Below are 20,704 nucleotides of genomic sequence, written 5' to 3'. Positions count from 1 at the left end.
TTCTTAGAAAATTCTCTCCCCCCCCCCCAGTCTAAACAGGGGGAGATAGACCCCCGCGCCCTCAGTAAAAAAAAGATTGTATTGAACCCCTCTACACAAAACCGTTATCAATTCTTGGCGTCGAATATAAAAATTGGAGGAAAAAGGCCTTGAATGCATTCCAAACGGAATGCGTACATTTTGTTCATTGTGAGCCTGTTCAAGAGATAATCAAACCTGAAGTGTGTACCAAACATGAACGTCAAATATTCACAAAAGAAGATGTGTTCCTGTTCACTTCACCAGAAGTACATATCGCTCATTTACTTGAAGACTGTCATAACTAAAAAAACTGTTTTTTCCAGGAAACGAGTTTTAAATTTAGTACACCGAAAAAAAATTTGATAATAACAGCTATCAAATTAACATTTTTTAGTGACAAAAGTCGTCCAACAATTAAAATTATTTATTTATTATAATGAAACCTATATCTTTCTTTTTCTTTTTTATTATTTTAATTATTTTAAGTATTTTCTTTCTTTTATATTTACAAAATAGTGGTGATATTATTTTTTCTATTATAGGTGATATAATTGTTTTGTTATTTTCTCCCAAACTATGTGAAGTAAAATCTTATTGCCGATCAAATTTCCTCTGTAAATCATACATTTTACTTCGAAAAAACACAAAGCGCCTTTAAATTCGTACACATTAAGAATTTTTTATTTAATATTTTTCAATAATTTGGAATGAGAAATTGATATAAAAAATGATAATAAAATATCAACAAAAATTTCCAAAATGTGACATTTAAATATCATCCTCATAATAAAAATGTTGTTTTAACATTTTAAATATCATAAAACACATTTTATAGAGCATTTTTGGCTGATATTTAAGAAATGTTAATTTGATATTTAAAAAATGTTAAATTGATATTGGTTTTTTTTTCGGTGTATCGATCTATTTTTATATGTAAAAAATTAGTTTCCAAAACAAAACTCCGACAGTTTTTAAAGCTGAGCAATGACTTTTTGCTAAAGATTACTTTATTCCAATAACTTTTGCGTTAATAACTCAAAACTCGTGATTTTTGAAATATGACAGTATTCAAGTAAATGAGCGATGTGTATGTATAGTATACATTACATTCATACAAACTATTCGCAGAGTGTTGTGACTCAGAGCCAGGGTAGGGTAAGCACCTTTCTTGCCCCCTCTGTAGGCGCTTATAAGCTATACTATTCGAAATACCTAGTACTTTTAATATAACTTAACTATGAAAGCAGCTAGAAAGCTAAAGTCTTTTGCCACACTTAGTATCGATATCAATTGAATGGAGTTTTAGAATAGTTTTCATAATTCCAGCTAAAATAACAAACTTTCTTCGGAAGTTAAAAAATCAAAGCATTAAAAAGAAATTATTAAAACCGGATCAAAAGTGACATTTCAAAAATTCATTACCTGCTGTAATTAAATATATATATACCTATGTACCTCTCCCTCTTAATAATGTAGCCTAGACTGCATGTAGTTGCATTCATCATTTCTAAACCCTATGTCAAATATCTACCCAATAATGATGTAAACAATCCAATTCTTAGATGCATCCGCATTTTAAATCCTCCAATATATATGTAAATCTTTTCCCAAAAACATGACCGACTTCATCACTTCAATTAACCACCTGATGAAAAACTAAACAAAGTTTAATAAAACATAATGCAATATTATGTCAATGTTAATAAGATACAAGTCACGCAAATATATGCAAGTCGCAAAATTTTTGATCCCAAATATAATGATAAAAATTACAAAATTCCAAGAAAGCTCTCCAGTGTTTCAAAATACTGGAAAAGCATTTTCAAAGTAAAAAAATTAACAGGAGAAAAAGGATATAGTTGATTCCCTCTTCTCCGGGTGATATTTTGCACTTAACAATATGCTGCGAATTATCGCTAACACTGCATCACTGCGCGAATATTTTGGAAATTTAATAATGGTCAATGCGAACCAATCATACAATTAGATCTAGTTAAAAGGAAGCTTTTTTCCATCATGATACAATTTAATGCTATTTTTCCTTTCTTTTTCTTTTTAACAAATTAACTCATGAAGAAAAAAATAACGCTTTTTATTTTAACCATCGCTTATAAAATTGTCTTTAGTTCCACAGCATAGATATAATTTCTTTATACGTTGATGCTTTGTCTTAAAATTACATTTAAATATTTGTTAACACAGCGTAAAACACCCTCAGAGCGTAATATATCTGTATAAATACTAATATATATATATTTATTGAATTAATGTATCTTTATAATTTTATATTGTTGTCTTTTTTAATTTTCGTTTTAATGTTGTGTCTGTTGAGAAGCGTTTCTTAGGATATTTTTGGTGTGTCGTTCCTTTGTCGCTGGAGCTATAGTAGCCGCTGGATTTAAATCGAAAACAACACTAATATTGGATGTATTTGTTTTAATTTTTTCAAAAACAGGTCTTGTTCTTAGTGATATAATCGAGAAGTATTTTGTATCGCCAACATTACTTCGTGTAGTACGTGTAGCTAAAGTAGGACGTGTCCTGCGTTTGGTCAAAGGTGCCAAGGGTATTCGAACGTTACTCTTTGCATTGGCCATGTCCCTGCCAGCCTTATTCAACATATGCCTACTGCTATTTCTTGTTATGTTTATCTTCGCAATATTTGGGATGTCATTTTTTATGCATGTCAAAGAGAAGAACGGATTGGACGATGTATATAATTTTAAGACTTTCGGACAGAGTATGATATTGCTGTTTCAGGTGAGTGATTCCAAATCGAATTTGAATTATGATGATGCGTGGTCTGTTCTTTTTTTGTTGTGGAATTTTTAATGTGAGTGATGTGCTGAAAATAATATTTCTTTGAGTTCTTTCAATATTGGTAAATATGACATTATTCGTATGTCGCGTATTTTCCAACTATCACCTATTTGTTAACATTTTATTTTTTTACTATGAAAATAAATTTCAATGCACGAAACCGTATTCAAGACTTTTCTTTATTTTTTGAGCATGAATATTCGCAATATGTAATATTAAAACAGTATTTTTGATTCGAGTCATAAATATTTTAACTGGGAAGTCAGATAAGGGGCGTACACACCATTGGGGTAAGTGGGGCGGTGCCCCGGGGTCCCCAACACGCCATGCCAGAGAAGACAACTGGTTATAAAAGTATCAATGCAAAAAGATAGGATACTTGACAAGAGAGACAAATTATATTTTTCAGTGAATTGGTAGCCAGCCACATAATATTTCATCTAAAGAAAAAAGTATTACCTCAGGGGTCCCAAAAAATAATTTGATTTTTTGAAAGAAAAATTACATATTATCTTGGGGCCCCAAAAAATATTACTTACATAATTTTAGCGACCAACAAATGATAGGTACATCAGGGGCCTCAAAAAAAAAATAAGTGGGCGTATACGTACTTTTTTATTTGTTGTTATTTTCTATATCAAAAGGGCCCCAAAAATTTAGTCTTGCCCCGACAACTCACCGTACGCCCCTGGCGTGTTTATTAAAGTTATGGAATTCTGAAGATTATCACCGGTTCAAAGGAAGTGAAAAAACTATTTTATAAACTGATAGATAAATCAGCGATATCTTAAAAGAAAACTACTAAGTTTGTATTATAAAATTGTGATAGTAGCTCTAAGTTTTTGTTGTAGTGTTTTGTTTAGTTTTTTATGTTAATTTATTTAATTCAATAGTTAAAACTCAAATTCAACAAATAATAATTAAAATGTACTAAGTTTTCACTATTTAAACCAAATAAAAATAACAAACCTCTGAGGAAGCTGGAAAAAAACCGGCGAAACGTAGGGTAGCAAAAAGATGAATTAGTTTTTTCATTAATTGCATCCAAAAATAAAGATCATCAAAGCCCAAATAAAACTTTAAACTTCAAAATACATACATTTTAGATTGAAAATAAAAGTATTCGACGAGAACAGAATTCGAACCCATGTGCGCAGAGCACATTGAGTTATAAATACAAGATACAACGCCTTAACCACTCGGCCACCGCGTTCGCAGTTTGTGTTGTTGTATTTTCTCTTTTTCTCTGCTTCATTTTTCTATCAAAATTCATAATTTGGGCGTTAGTATTTTAACAGTTAGTAAAACGATGAAAAAGAGTTAAAATTTTCGATCAGCTAGTAAATTACTAAATATTTACCAAATTTGTAACTAGTAACATACTTAGCTCTTAGCCATAGCTTGTTTAAAATTGTGGGCCATTAACCTCAAATTGAACCAACAACAAATGAATTCTTCTTACCTTTTCATGGATTATTTTTAAATATCTGTATATTTCAATCTCAGTTTACTTCTGCAAATTTGTTTTCTGTATTTTCGTTCCATATTTCTTTTTTAATAATTTTTTGAATCAATCTAAATTCTAAAACTAAACGTTATCAGAAAGCCATAAGTAATTTTGTAATAATTTTTACATTTACATGATTGAGTTTCTGGTATAATTATATGAGAATGAAACTTAAAAAAAAAAGCTTTATATTTTGCATTCATACAAACACACATTAACAAATACCTTCTAATATTGAATAAGTGCGTACTAAGGTTTGTAGGTATACTTACTTTTCAAACTTTTGTTAAAATTTATTATTGATCACAATCACAAATGGTATGATGCATGTGTATGACAATTGCACTTGAGTAGTTTTAAATTATTATAAAAATTATTGTTTTGTATTTCATTCTTCCAAGAAATTTAAATAATGTTTGTAAATTTATCTTTAATTACTTTACACAGATGTCTACCTCAGCTGGGTGGGATGGTGTTTTAGATGCCATCATAAATGAGGAAGATTGCAATAAGCCGGACAACGATCGAGGATATCCGGGAAATTGTGGTTCAGCCACCGTTGGAATTACGTATCTTCTTTCATATCTAGTTATAAGCTTTTTGATAGTTATCAACATGTACATTGCTGTCATCCTCGAAAACTACAGTCAGGCCACCGAAGACGTCCAAGAAGGTCTAACCGATGACGATTACGACATGTATTATGAAATCTGGCAGCAATTCGATCCGGAGGGTACGCAGTATATTCGTTACGATCAACTTTCCGAATTTCTTGATGTTCTTGAGCCGCCCTTGCAAATACATAAGCCCAACAAATATAAAATCATCTCGATGGACATACCAATTTGCCGTGGTGATCTCATGTACTGCGTGGATATTTTAGATGCTCTAACTAAGGACTTCTTTGCTCGTAAGGGGAATCCCATAGAAGAGACTGGAGAAATCGGTGAAATCGCAACAAGGCCGGATACCGAAGGCTATGAGCCTGTTTCTTCGACATTATGGCGGCAGCGCGAGGAGTATTGCGCTCGTCTGATACAAAACGCATGGCGCAAGCACAAGTTGCACAAAGACGATGGCCATGAGGGCACTGGTGATGACACAGACTTCGATGGCGCTGGCGATGGTCCCGATGACCACTCAATGAAAAACGGAAGTGGTCTGGATAGATCAAATGAAAGCAACAGTGCTGGAGGAAGTGGTGGTCCATTAAGTCCGGGTAGTAGTAATAGTTCCGGTGATCGGCAAGGTCGACAGACAGCCGTTTTAGTTGAAAGCGATGGTTTTGTCACGAAAAACGGTCATAAGGTTGTAATTCACTCCCGATCACCCAGTATAACATCAAGAACGGCAGATGTCTGAGCCAGGCCTCGCCCCCCCCTCCAAGAAGCACGACAGAATTAATAATTTTTCTACTTCAATAAACAACAACAACAATAAACATCTCTAAACAATAATATTTTTGGCGTTAATGAGAAAACAACAACAAACAAAAAGCAAAAGACATCAGCTAAATTTGAACAATAATGAAAAAAAAATAAAAAAACAGAAAATTATTAATTTAAAACCTAATTTTAATATATAAAAGCAAATATTTCATTTAAAAAATAAAACAAAAAAAAACATTTAATTTCATTCTTAATTTAAAATAATAACTCTTAAAAAAATAAAAGCTCTGGAAAATTTATAAAAAAATTAACGTAATAAATAAAAATTTTGTTTTCGTATAAATAATGTAAAACAAAAATTAGTATTTTTATAAAAAAAAAAAAAAAAAAAAAAAAGAATGGAAAGCCGACTGCCATATCAAATTTCTATTAACCCACAAATATATGTAACTCACAAAGTTCTTATTTATCAAAAAATCCAATTTCTTAAAAAAAAAACACAAAAGCATTTTTCTATCCTAAAACAATATATATTTAAAAGAAAAAATAAACGAAAGACGCATCATGGAAATCTTGGAGTTAGGGTGAAAAAAAACTAAAAACAAAATAATTATTTAAATAAAATTATAATACAATTCGTTTTTAAAACTAACTGCATTCACAAAAACATTATAATTCTCAAAATCTAACTTTCATCAAAAATACATTTAAGTGTGATTTTTATAGGCCTGTGAATCAAAATTAATTTATTTTAGCTTAACAATAAATACCAAAAATAGTTATAAATAAAAATAAAGTATAGTGTTGTGATGTTATAAAAAAGAAACAAAAAATCAACAATGAAAACTGTAAAAAACCAAGTGCAAAGTGTATGGTGAAAAGTCAATTTATGAAGCGAACATTAAGAGAATCGGGCAAACATTAAAAATGCAACTAAATTAAGAAAAATTATTGACGGGTATAAATTAAATTAAAAACCAACAACAACAAAACATACAAAGTGAAGGAGAAATTTCCAGTTTAAAAGAAAGAAGCTGCTAAGGAAATGTAGATACCTAGTTAAAAAAAATAAAAACAAAACAAACATTTTCAATTGAAAATTATGTATTAAAGCTTTAACAAAAAATATATTGTATAAAAACGATGGGTATGTGTAATTAGTGATATACTTTCTCTTTAGTTTACACAATTGATGGTTTAAGTTTCCATTTGATATCTATTTGAAGACCAGATTTATAATTATTTATAATTAATTATTGTTTGCTAACACAAAATTTCCGAAATACTTGTTTGCGATTAATTTTATTTTTAATTTCTTTTTAGTTTTGATTTTGTGTTATTTTATTGAGTGATTATATTTATTGCACATATTTCATTAAAGGAAGGATATTTGGCTTAAACTTTAACGAATGGCAAAACAGATTCACAATAATTTTTTTTTAGGTGATTTTATTTGTATGGAAAAGTGATTTTCGAATTTAAGTTTAGAAGAAAATAAATTTTTTTAAAAACACATGCAAGTCAACGATTAAAAAAAATTGTGTAATGTAGTTCAAAAAATTCGTTTAATTTTTCAAGATTTTTTGTATTATTATTAAAATAAAGATCGATTAATATTTGATTAAAATTGTCTTTAATATCTTCTCATCCCTTCTCAACAATCGTCTTAAATTTGCTTCCTGAATTAAATTTTTATAGAAATATTGTCAAAAAAACTTAACATTGAAATTGCGCCAGCAAAATTAAAAAAAAAAAAAACTAAAACGCAAACTCACTATCGAGTCATAATGTTTTCAAACATCTAGAGTCTCAAATATATATTTGAATTTAAATAAAGAAAATAAGTACAGAGCTTAGAATAAAATTCGATTTTAAGTTTTTATTTTAAATTTTTACATTAGAATTCCACATTGAGCTTTATAATATTTTGTTGGCATATTGAACTTTTTACTATATGCAATAAGAAATTATTCATAGCAGAAAATAAATCAGAAATAATCACAGCTTAAATATATGTTTAAATTCAGTTTTGTTCATTGCTAGCAAAAAAAAGCTTTTTCTTTTAGTTGTTTATGTTTTAGGTTTCCCATGACAAAACACATAAGCTAACTTAATTTCCCACACAAGAAGAAAACTCATATTAAAAACAATAAATAAAAAAATTAAATAAATCAATTTAACATTAATTTTCAATGAAATATTAATTTTTATATTTAAAATTTCTGCGTGCACTCTATTTAATGAGGGGTAGGGCGAGTATTAGAATACAAAATACATTTACATTATATTATACTTATAAAGATATATACTAAATGTATGTATATATACAAATCGACAAAACACAATACCTAACAATAATAATAAATTATATTTATATAATATTATATATATACCTGTATATATATGTATTAAAATAAATCAAATGTTTTGCTTATTCTTTATGCATCGAAGAACAACTATGAATATCTATGACTCATGAGCTTTTGACTAAAATACAAATTTTCTGTTATATATTTTCTTGTACAATAATTATTAAAAAAAAATTTATTTACAAACACAAATCATAGAAACTCGTAGTTGTTTTTTTTATACATAGAAACAGCAAAACTAAACAGCTCTATGATGAAACAAAAAACTTAGCTAATTTTTTTCTAAATAAAACAAAAAATGTGTAGATTAAATAATTAATTAAAATAAAACAAACTGTAAATTGGTAGAATGAAACAAAAAAAAAAAACAAATTGCTTCTTTGTTAACACTACATTTTAGCTTTATACATTGTAAAATATACATACAAAATCTCTAGTTAAAAAAAGTAAAGTATAAATTATAAATACAAAAATCGAAAACAAAAATCATAAAACTAAAAAAAAAAAAATAAATGCAAATATAAATAAATTTTATTTCGCAAAAGACTTGAGTATAATGTAAAACAAATGCTTACTCTTACTTTTTTGTATATTTTTTTTTTATTTCTAGGAAAATATTAGGGACAAGGAAGTTGCAAATATACATAAGTATGGCTTAAGCATCGAGGATTATTTTAAATACTTTCATTAGGATACATTATCACATTATTTTTGAAGTACAAAAAGTAACCATGTAGTGGAATCAAAAACAAACGTAGTTACAAATTTACATTGTTTAAGAAAATACGACTATTCGCTTATTTTTCTTCTTAATCAAGTTTCGTAATAAATATTAATATATTAATTTATATTTTAAAGATAACTATACATTTTGTATTCATTGTATAGTTTCAATTAGTAAACAAAAGCTGAGAAGGTTTTACAATTCGTCCAAAATAATTTATCATTTTTTACAAAAGTAGTTACATACCTTGATTTGTCAATTGAATATTTTGATAACTCTTCAAATAGTACGGGAAAGTTAGATATTATTATACGGGGTCTGGGAAAAAAATAATATGGGAATTTGGACTTCAGGACTCGAAAGAGTATTAAGACACAAGTCGAAAACCACATTTTGCACAATCGCAACTAGAGTCACTTGACCGCCATTTTGTTTTTTATAAGAATTTTACTTTTAAACATAACTCGCGTATTTTTAAAACTACAGAAAAAAAAAGAATGTAGATATGGCAAACTTGAAGATAATTTAATTTCCTACAATAAGAGTTATGGCTAATTTCATAAAGCCCTTTTAAAAATTTATTTATATACGTCCTGAAATGACGTTTATTCCATTCAAAAAACGTCATTTAAAAGCCTTTTAAATGTTTATGAAATTGGCCATTAGAGTTAGGAGTTAAGGTGTTTTTTTTTTAAACACATAAAAGGGTGATTTTCTTGTTTAAGTCATATCTCTTATTTGAGTTTTTTTATGAAAAGTAATTCCAAGTACCTATATACAAAGTTGCAATCTTTAGGAAGTTTTTTGCCTACAGATCGAAAACGGTCTGTCAAATCGAAAACCCGTTTATGTAACATATGAAGGTAATAAAAAGATCTACAACTTTTAATTTGAACTAATTTTCTTTGTATATCAATTCCATTCCAATGAAAATTTATATACAATGTAATTTTCAAAAAAAAGCTCAAATAAAAGAGATATGACTAAAATAAGAAAATCACCCATTTACGTGTTTCAAAAAAAAACCCTAACTCTTAAACCGAAGGGATAATTGAAAAAATATCGCTGGCTGAGAATTATAGGGTTGTATTTCTGCAGGAGTTTCCATAAAACATACAACCTTATAATTCTCGTCCAGCGATATGTTTTAGTAAATTAAGGTCCATTTTCTTCACTCGGAGTTGAACATAACTTGAGAATTTTTAATATAAATTCTCAAGTTTTGTTCAACTCCGAGTGAAGAAAATGGACCTAAATTATCTTCCAGTTTGCCATACATTTTTTTAGATTCAAAAATACGATAAGTAGGTATGTGAAAAAGTAAAATTTTTATAAACAAAAACCAAAATGGCGGCCAAATGGCTCTAGGTGCGATTGTGCAAAATGTGGTTTCTGACTTGTGTCTTGATACTTTTTCGAATCCTAGAGTCAAAATACATTTATGAATTTCTTCACAGCAAAAGTCTAACTTGCCCGTACCAAAAAGAAAAACTCCATCAATATAGCTTCTTCCCCGGCTATATTGGAGTTGAATGCTCTTATATTAGTTTTTATTTTATCACCGTGTAAACATAGTCTTAGTGGCAGGTCCACAAACGTTCTTACTTCGTTTGACTTTGTTTTCTTTTAATTTAATCTTCACTAATTTTTGTAGATCATAAAAAATGACGGCAAAAACATGAGCCATACTTAACATTGTATGATCAATAATATGTTATAGAAAATGGGGTAAGAAAAACAAAAATGAAAACTAGGTAAATCAAAATAAAATGTTTTAAGGGAAAAAGCCTTTGCTTTGTTAAATTTTTGTTTTCTTTTTTTTATATATTTTTACATTCTTCTTTGTAATATTTATACATAAAATAAAAGAGAAATAAAACAATTTTTAAATAAAAATCACTCCTGTGACAAAAACAAAATAACTACAAAAACAACCTATACCCGATGCACAATACATTAAAAATGTAATTATAAACTATAAAAAGCAAACAAAACCTAAATTTATTAAGGTAACAATTAAAAAAAAAAAATAATAAATAAAACAAACAAACAAACCCAAAAATAAAAAAGGAATACATATTTAAAAGAATTATTATTGCTTTTTTTAGTTTTCGTAAGAGTTACGTATTTACATTAAATCAATAACAAATAATTAAAAATATGAAAACAAAACATATAAAAGCGAAACATTTTTTCACACTTTAGCTTAATAAATTGTATAAAAAAATAAAATGAAATAAAATATGAAATTTAATTGAATTTGTTATGCAAATGAAATTGTGGTTTTGATTAAGGTACTGCTGGATTGCCAATTGCCGAATTGTAGGTACCTATACCTACAAAGTTTCTAAGGTTACAGTTAAAATTTGGGTTGAAGGTAAAATGATGGAAACTAATATATAATAAAATAAAATACTAAGCGGGCTTGAATTCGGTACAAATATAAAGTTAAGAGAAGACCTTTTCACACATAACACAGCACAACAATATTTATCATGCTGCAGTTCCGAAAATAGTCAATAAATATCAGCTGATATTTTGATAGACACTTGCAGTCAGTGGCGTATTGAGGGGGGGGGGATCAGGGGGCTCAAGTCCCCCCCCCCCAAACCTTCAAGATCATGTTATTATTTAGCTGATTTCATCATAATGTAGGTATATGATTAACTGAAATCTTAGAGATTAAAGGGCAGCTCAGATAATCAAGCCCCCTCCAAATTCTGAAATGGCTGTTTGTCTTTGTTTGAGCAAGAGCCGTAGCTGACGTTCATTGACGTAGAGGTAAATTTTTTTCGGATTTTAGATTCTTCAGATCATTTTTTTTATATTTTGATGTAGAATTTCATCACCATTAAATTTTGCAAAATTTCTTATGCAATCTCAAAACACCGTATTTTATCGATTTAAGGATAAAGTGAAATTAAGTGTTCGGCATTTTTTCACTCTCTTAGATTTTCTGTTCAAATTCACTTACCTTTGGTCCTGTTCGTGCCTTTTTAATGAATATGCAATTTTTTGACAAAATATTATCAAAACTTATATTATGTTTTGTAATGTTTATTTGTTGTTAATTCAATACAAAATACATAAAACACATGAGGCAAGAAAAATATCATAATTCAACACTGCCTCTGTGTTTGCAACCTCATTCGCCTTACACTTTACCTAATTCATTTTTCTTTTAAAATTTTCAACAATACCGCTAATGTTCTGCATTTCACTTACATATTGTCTCGCAAAATGTGTCTTCCAATAAAATTGCATCCTTGTTCAAAGCAGCATTAATTTCACTTTAGAAACAAAATAAAAATGGATGATACTTGAGTTTTGACAGTTCGAAGCAATTTCGAAGTTTAACCTATTTAACTTCACGTGAAACTGAAAATTGATTTCAATTCACTTTCGGTCGAATTGCGGAACATGGCGTTTATATTGAAAATAGTAATGAGTATATAGCTCAAAAACTAGACGTGATACGAATAAACCTGTAAACAGTTTTGAATTCAGCACATGAAAAAGTTCGAACGACATAAAGTGTTCTTCAAGAATGACTCAACATCTTGATGTTTGTGTAAAATGTTTGAGATACACGAACTTTGAAAAAAAAACACTACTTTGAATGTGAAAGGTGGAGCGAAAGAACGAATCTGTCGAGAGCAGTAAAATGCTACTATTTACCACTTTCAGTACCGCAGTACAGCTCTTCACTCTCGATCAAAGGCGAATAAAAAAGAGAGTACCCTCTAAAAAAATTTTGAAAAATTTTCTAGCCCCCTCCAAATTTTTTTCTGGATACGCCACTGCTTGCAGTATGATTTTTTTTTGGATATAAAAAAAAAGTAGTCAACATCCACTTGAAATCATAATTAAGACCGGCAACATATATTAATTTTAAAATTATAATTTCTGTATTAACCTTGTGTGTTACAATTTTGTTTCTTTGTGAGGACTTCGTTTTGAATATATTTCAAATGGTATACAAGAACAAAAGCTATGGGAAAAAGAAAACCTGCACACCTGGGGAACGGGGAGTTATCATTGCTCTCAAAGAATAAGGTGTTTCGTCAAATCGAAATGCCAATGAAGTCGGCTATGTAGAGTTGGCACACTTAAATGCTATTTTTATTTTATTTTTTAATTGCCTAGTTCGATTGCCCAAGGTTAGCCCAGGATAGCCCAATTTTTTTTTTTCGTCAGCCCACCCTTAGTTCTAAAATTATAACGGAATTATTTTTTTTCACCTCAAAAATCACAAAAAATAATTTTTTTATTCAGTGTAAAAATTGTTGGTTTTGCCCTGTGGTTCGTTTGCCCAAGGTTAGCCTAGCATAGCGCAATTTTTATTTTCGCTATCCTACGCTTAGTATAAAAATTATAGAAGAATTAGTTTTTATTCACCACAGTGACCTTTATTAATTTTATAATTAAGAAAAATTAAATTCACAGGTGCTTGCATTGCGTCCTAATGTTATTTATTTGAAATGTAGTCCATATAACACTTCTGTTAAGAAGCTTAAGATGATTCATTCATCTCACCTTAAAAACCACAACACACAAATATTTTTTCAAGTGTTAAAATCATTGATTATTTTGGTTTCCCATATAAGCACCAAGAAAAGCTACATGCTTAGTCAAATATATCCAAACATTATTTAAAAGTAAAAGTATATATAAAATGGTGTGAAGTGATTTCTTTTTCAGTACCTACACGAACATTTTTTTTCAAACCAACCTCATAAAAATCAAAATTTGTTTTTTTTCATTGTAAAAATTGTCCTTTTCCTACTTTTTCTAAATTGACGGTGCTAATTCCAAGACATTACCATGTCTTTTTTTCGTTAGCCCACCCTTAGTTCAAAAGTTATAAAAAAAAAACTTTCTTCAAATTGCCAACCTCTTAAAAATCAAAAAAAAAAAAAATTTCAGTGTAAAAACATTCCTTTTTAAGGAAGGGCTAAGAAAAAAATTGAAGTAATTTGTTGGAGTTAGCATGGTTAATTGAGAAAAAGTGGAAAAAGAACAATTTTTAGACTCAAAAGAAAACAAAATTTTCTGTCATAATTTTTGAAGTAAGGGCGTGTTAACGAAAAAAAGTGATGTAATTTGTTAGAATTAGCATGGTTAAATGAGAAAAAGTGTAAAAAGGACAATTTTTACACTGAAAATAACTATTTTGATTAAGAGGTTGGTATTTTGAAAAAAAAATTTTTGTTATAACTTTTGAACGAAGGTTGGGCTAACGAAAAAAAAGGATGTAAATATTGGAATTAGCATGGTTAATTGAGAAAAAGTGAAAATAGGACCATTTTTGTACTGAGAAAACCGAAATTTCGATTGTTGGTTATTTGGAAAAAGTATTTTATGTTATAAATTTTTGAACTAATGGTGTTGTATCGAAAAAAGATATAATTTGTTGAAATTAACAAGATTAATTGAAAAAGTGAAAAAGGACAATTTTTACACTGAAAAAATAACAAATGTTGATTTTTACGAGGTTGGTAATTTGAAAAAAAAAAAGATTGGTTATAATTTTTTAACTAAGGGTGGGCTAACGAAAAAAAAGTGATGTAACATGTTGTAAATAGCATAATTAATTGAGAAAATTGAAAAAAGACAATTTTTAGACTGAAAAAAAAAAAACAAATTTTGAATTTTAAGAGGTTCATAATTTGAAAAAAGTTTATTTATCATAACTTTTCAACTAATAGTCCAATTAATGAAGCTAAAAAAAAAAGGGGTTTTCTACAAAAGGTCCGGTTAGTAGATTTTGTGAATCAAATAACCGAGTTAGGGCTAAAATAGTAAAAAAGTATTTTTGATAGTTTTCGAAAATTTTTTAATTATCCATTAAGACTGGGTTCCCTTTTTCAGCAAAGTCAAATCTCATGTAAAAGCATTTGTGTGTATTAGTGAATTCATTTCGCTCTCTCGCCATCGAATTCTCTGGTTTTTTACTCTCGGATGTTGGTTATAGGGCTGTGAAAGTAACGACAAAATGAGTACCCGCATGTATACGTTACTTTTGATACTAGTACCCGCATCAATAATATCGTTACTCGTTACTTTCGTATGTTTCGCATATTTCGTGTGTTTCGCATGTTTCGTTACTTTCGCATGCTCCGTGTGTTTCGTACATTTCGTATATTTCATGTATTTGATACGTTTCGTATGTTTGGTTTTTTAAGTATGTTTCGTTCATTGGTATAAGGGTGTAAAATTTTTTTTTTGGAAAAAAACCAATAACAATTTCTATAATCCAAGCTACATTTTAAGGTCATAAACATTAAAATTAGTTGCGGCATTCTCATGTAATAAGAGTTTAAAGGTAGCTATATTGAAATTTTTTCGTTTTTTTTTATCAAACGTGGAAACTTTTTTGATTTTTTTCCAAATTTTTAGACAAAACTTTGGTAATTTTTTGTTTATATTCTTTCAGTAATCTTATCACAATTCTTTAGAGACCTTTATTTCAAAAGTGCAACGCGCAGATCTCGAAATATTAACACTTTAATATTGAGAATGATTTTCAAACCTAGTTCTCTCTGCTTCTTTTTGTGTTAAAAATTTTGCACAGAAAATTAACTAATTTTTTGAAAAACCAAAAAAATTTGTACATTCTTAAGCTAAATATCAATACCATTAACACCAAGGCCATAAACAGATTGGTTGCGTCGTGGATATACATATTTCTGCCAAATAGAGAAAATACAAAAACGTCTCTTTTGATATTTCTGTATAAATTATCGATAACACAATGATTATTATTGAACCTTGGCACTACTGTTTTAATCGAGATAAAAGTAAATTCCAGATAATTATCTGCAGTTAGCATTCTGACTATGGTTACGATACCGACACGAGATGCGAAATGCCACAAATTGAGTGTATCACTTCATTTCGTATCTCTTACATTGGATTTAGTATTGAAACTGGAATCGCGTCGTTACTCGTATGTTTCGTATCTCGTACTTTTCGTATGTTTCGTTACTTCAGTACCCAGTAACGAAACATACGAGTAACGATACTGTTTAGAAAGTAACGTTTCGTTACTCGTTACTGAAGTGAATACCCGCATTTTAGTAACGAATACATACGATTTGCTACAGCTCTAGTTGGTTATGGTTTTCATTCATTGTCTCTTTGTGAGATCACCATCGCACTCACGCGTGCGGGGTAGGGTTGCCAACCGTACTCTAAAAAAGAGTATTGTACTCTATTTCACGTGTTTGTACTCTATAATCTATAACTCTGATAGAGTACGTCAAAATACTCTTTTTTTACTTAAGGCTAAGTGTACCACCACATAAACATCTTAACGTTTACAAATTGGTGGATAACTTTTATATTTCTAAAGATAATTGAATGAAAAAGATAACGAGGCTTAAAATATTCGACCTTATAATAACTAAATATGAACAATTGTGATTTAGAGAGTACAAAGCACTATAATTTTGGTCGTTGTTTTAGTATGACCTACTTGTTTTGTTTGTTTCTTAGTCAGACTTAAAATTTATTTTTTAAATTTTGTTTTGGAATGAAATTGAATCAAAGGAAGGAGTAAGCTTTTTTCAAAAAATTAAGCTTTGTTTTTTTTTTAATAGAAAAATATGAAACACAACTGATGCTATTTTTCTTGATTTTCCAATGTTTGAACTGGTGTAACTTTTGCTGTTTTCAATATGATTCATGGAAATAAAAAAATTTATAGAATATTAATACCTTTATTAAAAAAAAAAAAAACAGTTTTAAATATTAATTAAAGAAAAATGTTTAAAAAGGATTTTGTACTTTTTTAGAAATATTAGTTTAATTTATTTTTAATTCAAATTTTGTTCTCTATTTTACTTTGTTTTGTTTAAGACCTCAAAACATTAGATTTTTTCTTGTAAAAAATCAAGGTATTTTTGTTCGAGTTAAGCTTCTTATATTGGTAACTGCAAAAATTGTGAACTATATACTATCTGTTCTTACAACTTCAGCATTCACTGAGAGAGTATTTTGGGTCATGAATTTATATCAATTTTGAATTTGCCCGTTTAGGGTTATACAGATACACATATTTTAAAAATAACAAAAATATTGTTATATAGGGGAGAGTGGGGCAGCTTTGAACACGGGGCACATTTGAACACTGCATATAAAATTTTAGTATATCAATCTTTTTTAGAAGTATTTCGATATTTGAACCCGTCAACACGATATCCATAAATGTCAATGACTTTCCATCGTTATCTCGGCTGACTTTCAGATTTATAGGTGGAAGGTGATTTTTATAGTGGTTTTGCATCATTTCAGTTTTTTAGTTGTAAGAGTTTAAAAAAAAATTGGTACGTGATTTCAAAACGCAATATAATTTTTTTTAATGGTTAATGAATTTTAAACTAATTGACGGTGAATTTTTGAATAAATATATTAATGTTAAATATTTATTCAACATTTTATGTCGTTGACACAGTTGGGGCACTTTTGAACATGTTCAAAACCGCCCGAGTAGTTTGTATCAGACATTTTAAGGACACTTGAATGTGTTTTATTTAATAAATCGTAATGTTCTTATAAAAAAGAATAATGAAACTAGCATTTGTGAGCAAAATTAAAGAAAAAATGGGAATATGTACAACATAATTATTGAGGATTTAAAAAAATGCCTGAATTCTTCAAGTTCTGCTAGACTGTTCTCGATGAGAACTCGATTATAAACCGCTTAGGCTTTTTAGAAATTAAAGTCAAGCTACCTACACCAATTAATGCTCCTGGTACATGAAGAACATCCGCTTTGTTAACATTTGGATTTAATGTCTATATATATATTGAAATAAATCTATTTTACTCTGAGAAGCATAAATGGTATGAATACCATTTTTCTAAGATATATTTTAAATGAATTTTTATTGGTTTTTGTTTTTCTTTTGAACATATAAATGTGATAAACTGATAACTATAGTTTAAATTTTAATGTTATTTTTTTCTGAGTTTTTATTATTTGTTGGTTAATTGAATATGATATAGTAAACAATTTGGAGTTTTTGTATGTTCTTATTAAAAAACTAATAAAAAGATAAGTATTATTTATTCATTACAACGAAACTAATACTGCTGTTCAAAAGTGCCCCTTCCATGTTCAAAACTGCCCCATACATGGGGCACTTTTGAACATAAGAGCCTATATTTTCAAAACATCAAAATTCAATATAAATAATTTGTTTAACTAACCAAATGTTCTTTGAAATCGAAGTTCAATGTTACTGTTCAATGTTAGTAAACTTTACAGATCAAGAAAACGAACATATTTCGTTCAAGCAGTAGTGAAAGCAAAAAGTGTTCAAAACTGCCCCACTCTCCCCTACTGCAAGAAGTACCAAAAAATACATTTTCAAGATTTGCAATGAATGGTACTCTTCTTTTTTCAAATGTACTCTTTTTTTTCGTCTCTGAGATCAAATATACTCTATTCCTTCCTTTTTTGTGTATCAGAGAAATTTTTTGCATTATAATATAATAATAATTATAGTTGTTCAGCGGAGAAGCAGGTAGAGGATGTGTTATATGGGTGCATTGATATAATATACTTGACATTATCCTTTGTGTAGTGTGTATAAAAATATGAGTAGATGCGCAGAAGGATTGATTTTCAGGTTCTTGCTCACTTTTGAGTTGTTCTTCGTTGAGAAATTTTTTGTCTCGCACTCGCGCGTGCCGGCTGACATGGAAATGTATTTACATACAAATATATAGAATGTTTAGGTTCTTATGTGTATGTTGTTTGAGGATGGACTCGATATCAATCCAATTTACTTTCAACACCTTTTTAATAAAGATTTTTTTAAAGTCACCAATGCAATGAACTCAGTTCGTAACTGAATCGATTTTGTTTTTTATTTACCTATACCTACATTATTAGGAAACAAAAATAAGGCAGCATTAATAACTTATAAGTTACTTTTTTTTAAACCTTGAAATTAATTTTTCAATTATGTAATCAAAGTTTAGGGAAGTTTTCAAAAATAATTTTCAAGCTCAACACTTGGAAAAAAAAAATGATCTATTTTTTCAAACTGATATTTTATTTATAAATTCAGATAGGCATTAGCTACTTTTTTGCTTCTGTTTCCTCAGTAGGTGTAATTTTAAAAACTTTTTTTTTGCTAAGGAAACATACTGAGCATCTTTACCTATTCAAAACTATTTCTATAAATACCATCAAGTGCATTCTAACCACAAATACACTTATATAACCCTTTACCCATTCCCCCGCGAAAATATAACTATTATACCTACAAACCTACAAAAAAAAACCGAATCCGCAACATAAGCCTAGTACGCAGATCGCGCTAAAATTTATCTTTCATACAAATTTCCTCCAAAGATAAATTTTAGCGAGGATTTTTATCTTGGCAGTACGCAGTTCACGCGCTAAATTCAAACTATCATCTAGTACTTTTATCAAAAAGTCTCCACATAATTTAGCGAGCGAAATAATGCTCGGCACATTTTTTCCAAGATAAATTTTGACGTTTCACGTTTGTGTTTTGTTTTCGCGGTATAAAAAAAAAAAAAAAAAAAACAAATAAAAGAAATAAAAGAAATATGGAGTTTCTAGTCGAATATTTAGATGAATTAAATCCAGAAGAGGTGCCACAAAAGAAAGGCAAAGAAAAAAAAACTAAAAAGCAATTCAATTTCGAAGAAAAAAAAGAACTGTGCAGGTTGGTGGAATTACATCCCGCCATATGGAAGCTTCAGCACAAGGGACATAGCAACACCGAGGAGGTAAACTCTAACTGGCGCTCTATAGCCGGAGAAATGTGCAAAACAAGTTAGTATAGAAATTATGCTAAGTAAATTTATATTAATTTTATATTACTTCAGTAGAAGAATGCAGAGTTGCATGGAAGTCACTTCGCGACAGTTTGCGATATCATTCAGTGGCAAAAAAGAAACAAAAATCGGGAAGCGCAGCCAATGCCGATTTAAATGAAGAAAATTTATCTGAGGAAAGCTGTATTGATTGGGAGTTTGCAGAATATTTGTCATTTTTGACACCTATCTCCTCCAAACGCAAGTAAGTTACTCCAAAAATGCAACATTAAGCAAATTTATTTATTTCTTCTTTGTAGAACATTTTCCAGCACTCATGAAGTGGAAGTGGTTGATGGTGACCACCAAGATAATCAAATGGAGAATGAAACATCGACTTCGAGCTACTCATTTGTAAGAAAATTTAACTGTTTTAGTTACAGAATCTTAACACACGTTATACTTTCAGAGTCCTAAGCCGCAGAAAAAGGACACAATGATTGAAAATGTTTCAGCTTTAACTCAAACAGTGACAGATCTGATTAATATGCGCAAAAATGAGGTTCCAAATACTCAGCCGTTAACCCATTTCACTCTTTTGGCCAACCTTGATCGCATCTTAAAAGAGTTGCCAAATGATGTTGTGGAGGAGTTGGGTTTGAACTTTCAGCAACAGGCGTTTGCTGAACTTCGAAAGTTAAGACGATCTGGGTCTTAAATCGTTATCGTTATGGTTATTTGTAGAAATGTGTTCTTTAATAATAAGTATTTCTTAATTGGTTTATAAGTTCGTTAAAATAAAATAAATAAAAAAAAAATAAATAGAAAAAGATTGAATATAAAGATATTTCATTGTTTTAACAAGGTTTAAAAAAAAAATCCATTTATAGCCAATTTCATCATTTTCATAGGAAGACGTTGCCTCACGTGGCTCTTAAGCCAAAAGTCATAGAACGATGATAAGTACACCCTTTAGTCTCACTGATGGTCCTTTAAAAATCTGCTTTTACCGTTTGCAAATCCATTAAGTATTTCAAAAGTTGGCTTTCAGAGACACTGTCTCAGACATAGTCAAATT

General features: G+C 29.2%; 3 protein-coding genes across 52 annotated transcripts in view; 2 read left to right on the top strand and 1 right to left on the bottom strand.

The window, feature by feature from the left end:
- The window catches only part of LOC129918435 (sodium channel protein para), a 559,170-nt gene extending 550,546 nt beyond the window's left edge, over positions 1 to 8,624 (top strand). For all 50 annotated transcript variants that reach the window (XM_055998972.1, XM_055998988.1, XM_055998970.1 and 47 more), the window contains 2 exons: positions 2,477 to 2,781; positions 4,796 to 8,624. In XM_055998972.1, coding sequence (XP_055854947.1) covers positions 2,477 to 2,781; positions 4,796 to 5,710 — 1,220 coding nt within the window. In that variant the 3' untranslated portion in view covers positions 5,711 to 8,624. The remainder of the gene's footprint in view (positions 1 to 2,476; positions 2,782 to 4,795) is intronic.
- LOC129918442 (uncharacterized) overlaps positions 1 to 20,704 on the bottom strand; it is a 33,342-nt gene that overhangs the window by 11,193 nt on the left and 1,445 nt on the right. The window lies entirely within an intron of this gene.
- Positions 18,361 to 20,399, top strand: LOC129918440 (uncharacterized). Its single transcript, XM_055999028.1, has 4 exons — positions 18,361 to 19,645; positions 19,699 to 19,891; positions 19,947 to 20,040; positions 20,096 to 20,399. Exons 1-4 carry the CDS (start codon positions 19,417 to 19,419, stop codon positions 20,342 to 20,344), a joined length of 765 nt encoding a protein of 254 aa, XP_055855003.1. The 5' UTR covers positions 18,361 to 19,416; the 3' UTR covers positions 20,345 to 20,399.

This window comes from Episyrphus balteatus, chromosome 4 (assembly GCF_945859705.1).
Source record: "Episyrphus balteatus chromosome 4, idEpiBalt1.1, whole genome shotgun sequence".
Classification (NCBI taxonomy): domain Eukaryota; kingdom Metazoa; phylum Arthropoda; class Insecta; order Diptera; family Syrphidae; genus Episyrphus; species Episyrphus balteatus.
The sequence above is the reverse complement of the archived record's forward strand: the minus strand, read 5'-3'. Positions and strand labels throughout refer to the sequence as shown.